We start from the raw sequence: 5,757 nt of genomic DNA on the forward strand, positions 1-5,757 counted from the left end.
ACAATCTTATTGTTCTCTCTTCTTATTGGTTAAAAACAATAGAAAGAGAAAAAGAAAGAGAGAGAATAAGAAGATAATGTGAGTACGAGAGAGAAAATTGTACAAAAAATTGGTTGTACAAATATCATTTCTTCTATAAAAAGGACTTCAATTGGGTTCCATTTTTCTGTTTAAAAAAATGTGATAAAATAAACGAATTTGTAAAACAAGGTGTCTTTTAACCGTTTCTCACATGATAGTGACGGGTTGAATAATTAATTTCCAGATTTTGATTAAAAATTGATTTATCAAAGTTAAATAAAACTATTTATGATAAATTTTCATTTTTTCTATTCAAATTAATTTTTTTGGTTATAAATTTGTCGACAACCCCTAACAATGATGAATAGTAATCTACAATGTTTATGGCCATTTAAGCCTCTCACCATCAAGAACTCTTTCATAGCTGAAAGAGACAAGATTAGTATTTTACTCTTTGAAGTCAAGTTTAAAACATAATTATCTTTTTTCTGGAAGATCTTGGTCAATAAACTTTTTCTCAAAATAAAAAATGGAAATTCGTAAAACAAATATAAAACTTAAAATGAATAATTATCAATAATCTGTTGCCCTTAACTGTGTTACTTTTTTTTTACGAAACCCTTAATTGTGTACCTATTTTATTGTATTTATTGAGTAATATTCGCTTTATATACTTGAGAAAATAAAAGGTGCACCAACAACGTAAAAAAAATTACAATCCAATGAGTATCTTGTGTTCCACCAAATCAGATATTTTAAAATAAGTTGTATGACATGGTAGATTGATGATGATTTTTCACACCGTTGATGCATGTCCATTAAACTCTATAAGAACAATAGACATTAATAGATAGTAGATTAATTTTGATAGTTTTAGTGTTTTTCACCGTATAATATATGTTATTTCCGATTTTCATTCCTATAATTTTCGGTTTGATTTGCACCCTCGTAAATTTTTTATTTCTAAAAAACACCCCTAATAGGCCATTTTCAGATTTTTTTTTTCAAGAAATTTTGATTTTTGAATGGCCTATTAAGGGTGTTTTCCGAAAAATAAAAATTTTACGAGGTGAAAACCAAACCGAAAATTTTATAGGGGTGAAAAACACTATTAATCCTTTAATTTTTTTTTTTAAGTGCAAAAGGCTCTCCAACATCAAAATGTGTACATGTCACAAGTCACAATGAAATCACATCATAATCCTCAATTTATCATGATCGTGATATAATACAACTAACTTAAGTCGGCAAGATGCCAAGAGGGGTTCACAAAAATATTCTTCATTCAAATCCACATAAATCATTGCTGACGGTGTAAAGGAATAAACCAAAAAAAAAAACCTAACGGGATGCTTCTGACTAGTTTTGATTGGTTTCAATTTTAATGTCTTATTCGTGAACATATACCATCAACAAAGAAAGCCAAAAAAGCAAATAAAGCCAACAACTTCAAAATTCGACAAATTATACGATAAGTACTCCAACCGATACACAACTTGCAAGCTCCATCCCAATTCCCAACGGTATGTTAGAGAAATAGTCAGAGTCACGAGGACAAGAGTTTCAATTCATATTCAGATTCTTATTGGTCCTATGCGATTTGAGTGTTGATGATAAGATAGCAATAACATTATTGAACAATTATGATAAAAATATCCAACTAATTTCAAATCAAGAACAAATGCTAAGAAATTTTATAGAGGGAATGATCCAGCAAAATTAAAATGGTAAGTCGTGAAGGATAAAAAAAGTGTGGTAAAAGAGGAAAATATGACCTTTTAATATATTTATATATCATATATTAGGGAGAGAAGGCAAAAATAATGAGAGGTACCAAGGAATAAAGCTTCCACGAACTGCATGTTCCAAGAAATCGTGTATTCGAATGCCTCCGTGTACAATGCAGTTTGATTTTGATCTGCTCTTCACCCTGTAATGGCAGGGTAACTTCTATACAAGAATGTGATGGATTATTTGCATATTTTATATATAAACTAACCCTGGCTAATTTTCTTAGCATTTTCGAGCATTTTTCGTCATCAAAAGTTTACCCCCCAACCCTTCTTCTAGCAGTCACTATGACTGCCACTCTTCCATACTAAATGCTGTCAGCTTTGTTAAAACTGTGTAACTTAGTATTTGTGGTAGAAAGCCAAGCCAAGTAGAGGACACGAGTACGATTCCATTATTTTCCAAACACTCCACTTAAGCTGTACTACTCAACATATCATCATCCTCTGATGGATCTAAACATTCATCTGGATTGGCATAGAAATAATCCTCTTCTTTTGGCCTATCAGGGATTACCAATCTTTTCGTTGCGCCGCCCATGCGGTCAGCATGAGATTGCTTCACGGCTGAAGAGAATTCTTCCCAGTTCAATGCTCCACTAGTGTATTGATCTATCAATTCAACTAGAAGTTTTCTGTTCAATAAAATGGTCTTCCTGAACCCAAGATATCTGCAGAACAAATAAGGAGGAACAAAATTTGAGTAAAAAATAACTATGCTTATACTTATAAATTATGTCAAACATTTGTATATCTTATCAGCAAAAACAGCCAGGTCATCATTGAGTAGAAGTGGATACAAACAATGATGTAAGAAAAAAGTGTTATAGACTGAAAGTGCACAAAAAGTCTACTCCTAAAGAAATATAAAGAAACAAGTTTACAATTACCATTGGAGAAGAAACAAATTAAAATTTGAATAATTGGTTAACTGGAGCAAGAGGGAGTTGGACAGCAAATCATGTAGAGCGGACAAATAATATTTTGTATTATTAGCCAAACTTTACCTGCGATGACCTTCAACTACTTTGGCCATATTTCCATCATATGTAGGAACAAAGATATCACTCTCTAATGAGACAAGATAATCCAATGCTGCCATTTGAGAGGAATGATTTTGGAAGAACTGAAGTTCAGAAGGTTCCAACAGTGTTTCCTTTCTGACCTGTTTCAGAAAATCACAAATGTACAACAGTAAGAAGAAATTAAACATTAAACATAAAAAAGAATCACAATTCCTAGGTTTCCTTATGCCTTAAGTTAGTTACCAATTTTGGATAGTTCTTGGCTAGACTTGCCATTCTTCTACTCCCACCATATATTTCACCGGCTGCAATGTAGATTTGAATGTTTTGATCAATGTCAAAGGCCCTAAGCGCAAGGGCAGTCTCCTCGGGTGTTAACGGACATAAACCATCTTTTCTTTTCAAATCAGAATTAATTATTTTTTCTTTCCACCAAGGATAAGCATATCTGCCAGTGTACATGAAATTGGAATTTAGGAAAGACTTACATTAAATTTCCTTTCAACTCCAAGAATGAAAGTTATGGAACAGCTAAACTACAAAGATTACTTACCTCATCCTCGTCAATTCTTCAACTTCGTCACTGTTGCAACCTTGGGTACAGCCCGAAAATGCCAACATGTCCATCTCATACCTCAGATGAAGTACCAAAAATGGGCCATTCTGCCTCAGAAGATTGATAACCTTTCTGCCCAACTCCTCAATCTGAGGAGTAAATCTAAGAGCACTAAAATTGACTCGGCAACGCAGTTTCTGAATCTCTATAGATTGCCCATTATTGGCCAGCCGAGCATCAGTTCGATTCAAATGGACAACTTTATACTTTTGTATCAATGGCAGAATCTGAAAATAAAAAAACATTTATTTTTGAATTTGGCAAACCAAGAAACTTAAAAAAAAAAACATAATTGAGGGCATTGTATGAGAGAAAACCACAGGCAAATTCAAGGTATTGTAGAATAAAGCATTTTAAATTCATGAAACTAATTGGCCCAAAGATTAAAAAAAAAAAACTGACCTGGTTCTTATAGTAAGACATATCAGACCAACTAATCGGTGGCATGCTGTAAAGAAACCCATTTTCCACTTTTTGCTTGAGTCTAGGAGGCAACTCTTTCAATATCCGCACCTCGTCTCTCAAGGATGTAATAAAATGATCCAAATCAAATATGTCTTGAAACTCACTAATACAAGAGCAATAAACAATCATTTAGAAACCTTCACACCATCCTCACCTCATGGTAGTTAGCTCAAACCAAATATACCCACATGGAATGAAAAACTAACCTGGGATCAGCCCAAAAGGAAGCCTTATCCAATTCAGGGACTATAAGCGTGACATTTAAATATCTTGCAATTGCCACCATATCACATATCTGTACAATTAAATCAGATAATAATCAGTAAATCAAACTAACCGCTGAACTATCACAAAAGTAAAACACCAAACACATGTTCCAACCACTTACCGCCGCTCTCATTTGATTCAATCCTCCATTGCACGACACCATCAAGTAACCATTGTTTTTATAAACCCCTGCAAACAATCACAAAAAGAAGATCATTCACTAAAACAATTGTGAAGAATCAACACATTCAAAACACGAAAAACCCATAAATAATTTACTGTAAGAGTTCAGCCAATTTAGCACATTAATCATAATTCATAACTAATCATGTTATGCATTCCAGAGGACTAATGAGTAATCAAATTGAATCAAATATAATATATCCCTCAACAACAAAAAAGACACAAAAACAAATTGAGATAATGAAGAGTAACTAACTCTTGGGTGGAAGAACCCTAGGCTTTGTTGACGGCAACTCGATAATCGCGGATTCATGTGTAAAACAAGAAGGCCAACCTTTCAAAACTCTAGGACCCCACATATCACCAAATGCAGTTAACTGAACAATACAAATCCACAAAATCACCGTTGTAGTAGCCCTTAACATCCACATATTCATCCTCGAAGACCTCACCGGCACCGAATTCTTCACCGTATTCTTCAACTTCTCAACTTTATTGTTACTCATCATCATCAACCCTTCCCAAATCAATTTCCCTCTTTTGCTCCCACTCTTCTCTTCTCTCCCCCACAACAACGACTCCTTCATAACCCTCCCTAACTTCAATGTGCCCAATTCCAAACCCTAAAATCTATGATTCAAACGAAAACAACAACGGTAACAGCAATTACACTACTTTGAATTTCACTTTCCTCGATCCAAAATCCAAAATCGATTCCAGATTAAAACCGAACGTGTAAACCTCGAATTCTGAAGCGCATTACAACAGTTTGCACCGTTCAATCAAAATCGGAAAATGAAACGGTGAGATCTTCGGATTCGGAATGAACCGCAAGCAAGAGTATTGAGAATGGATGGAGATAATCGGAACGGTGGTGGAGGAATGGCGGAGGAATCTCCGGCGACTGATCTGAAAATAATCGCCGGTGTCTCTCGCCGGAGAAAATTAATAACCGGCGACTAATGCAGCGCGAGAATGCAATTATTATATGAACCAAAAATTAAGAGCAAAAAGAGAGAGAGAGAGAGAGAGAGAGAGAGAGAATAATAGAACGCGTCACAAGAGAGATATAGAGAGAGAGAAACACAAAAATAATGAACGTTTTGTAATAACGGTTGGTGACACACGCTGAACCGGTTCGGCTTGGAGGGAAGAAGCATGAGCCGTACCGTGGTGCGTGACAAAACCGGACCGTGGTGTATTTGTTGTTGATATGAGGAAGGCTAACAACACTCACTTTTGACCACTCTCTTTAACAGTCGCTTTTTTATTGGATGAAACTAATGTATGTTCCATCATTTTGTGTGGATTTTATTTTCAAAGTGTAGACCAAGAGTGATTTAAACTAATAGGAGAGTGAGTATTAGAGAGTGTTTAAGAGAGAGTGTTG

General features: G+C 34.7%; 1 protein-coding gene across 1 annotated transcript; it reads right to left on the reverse strand.

The window, feature by feature from the left end:
- Nucleotides 1-1,685: 1,685 nt before the first annotated feature.
- On the reverse strand, nt 1,686-5,423 carry LOC11411703 (rhamnogalacturonan I rhamnosyltransferase 1). The gene is made up of 8 exons (XM_003595655.4): nt 4,624-5,423; nt 4,306-4,373; nt 4,124-4,212; nt 3,855-4,020; nt 3,390-3,679; nt 3,080-3,284; nt 2,819-2,976; nt 1,686-2,482 (listed from the first exon to the last, which is right to left on the reverse strand). The coding sequence occupies exons 1-8, from the start codon at nt 4,952-4,954 to the stop codon at nt 2,227-2,229; spliced, it is 1,563 nt and encodes a 520-aa protein (XP_003595703.2). The 5' UTR covers nt 4,955-5,423; the 3' UTR covers nt 1,686-2,226.
- Nucleotides 5,424-5,757: the final 334 nt, after the last annotated feature.

Source organism: Medicago truncatula, chromosome 2 (assembly GCF_003473485.1).
Source record: "Medicago truncatula cultivar Jemalong A17 chromosome 2, MtrunA17r5.0-ANR, whole genome shotgun sequence".
NCBI classification, from domain to species: Eukaryota; Viridiplantae; Streptophyta; class Magnoliopsida; order Fabales; family Fabaceae; genus Medicago; species Medicago truncatula.

Coding starts and splice junctions, on each gene's coding strand:
- LOC11411703 (XM_003595655.4), bottom strand. CDS start 4,954: ATGAAGGAGTCGTTGTTGTGGGGGAGAGAAGAGAAGAGTGGGAGCAAA. Junction 4,374..4,623: donor TAGGGTTCTTCCACCCAAGA/GTTAGTTACTCT, acceptor GATTGTTTGCAG/GGGTTTATAAAAACAATGGT. Junction 2,483..2,818: donor GTAGTTGAAGGTCATCGCAG/GTAAAGTTTGGC, acceptor TTTGTTCTGCAG/ATATCTTGGGTTCAGGAAGA.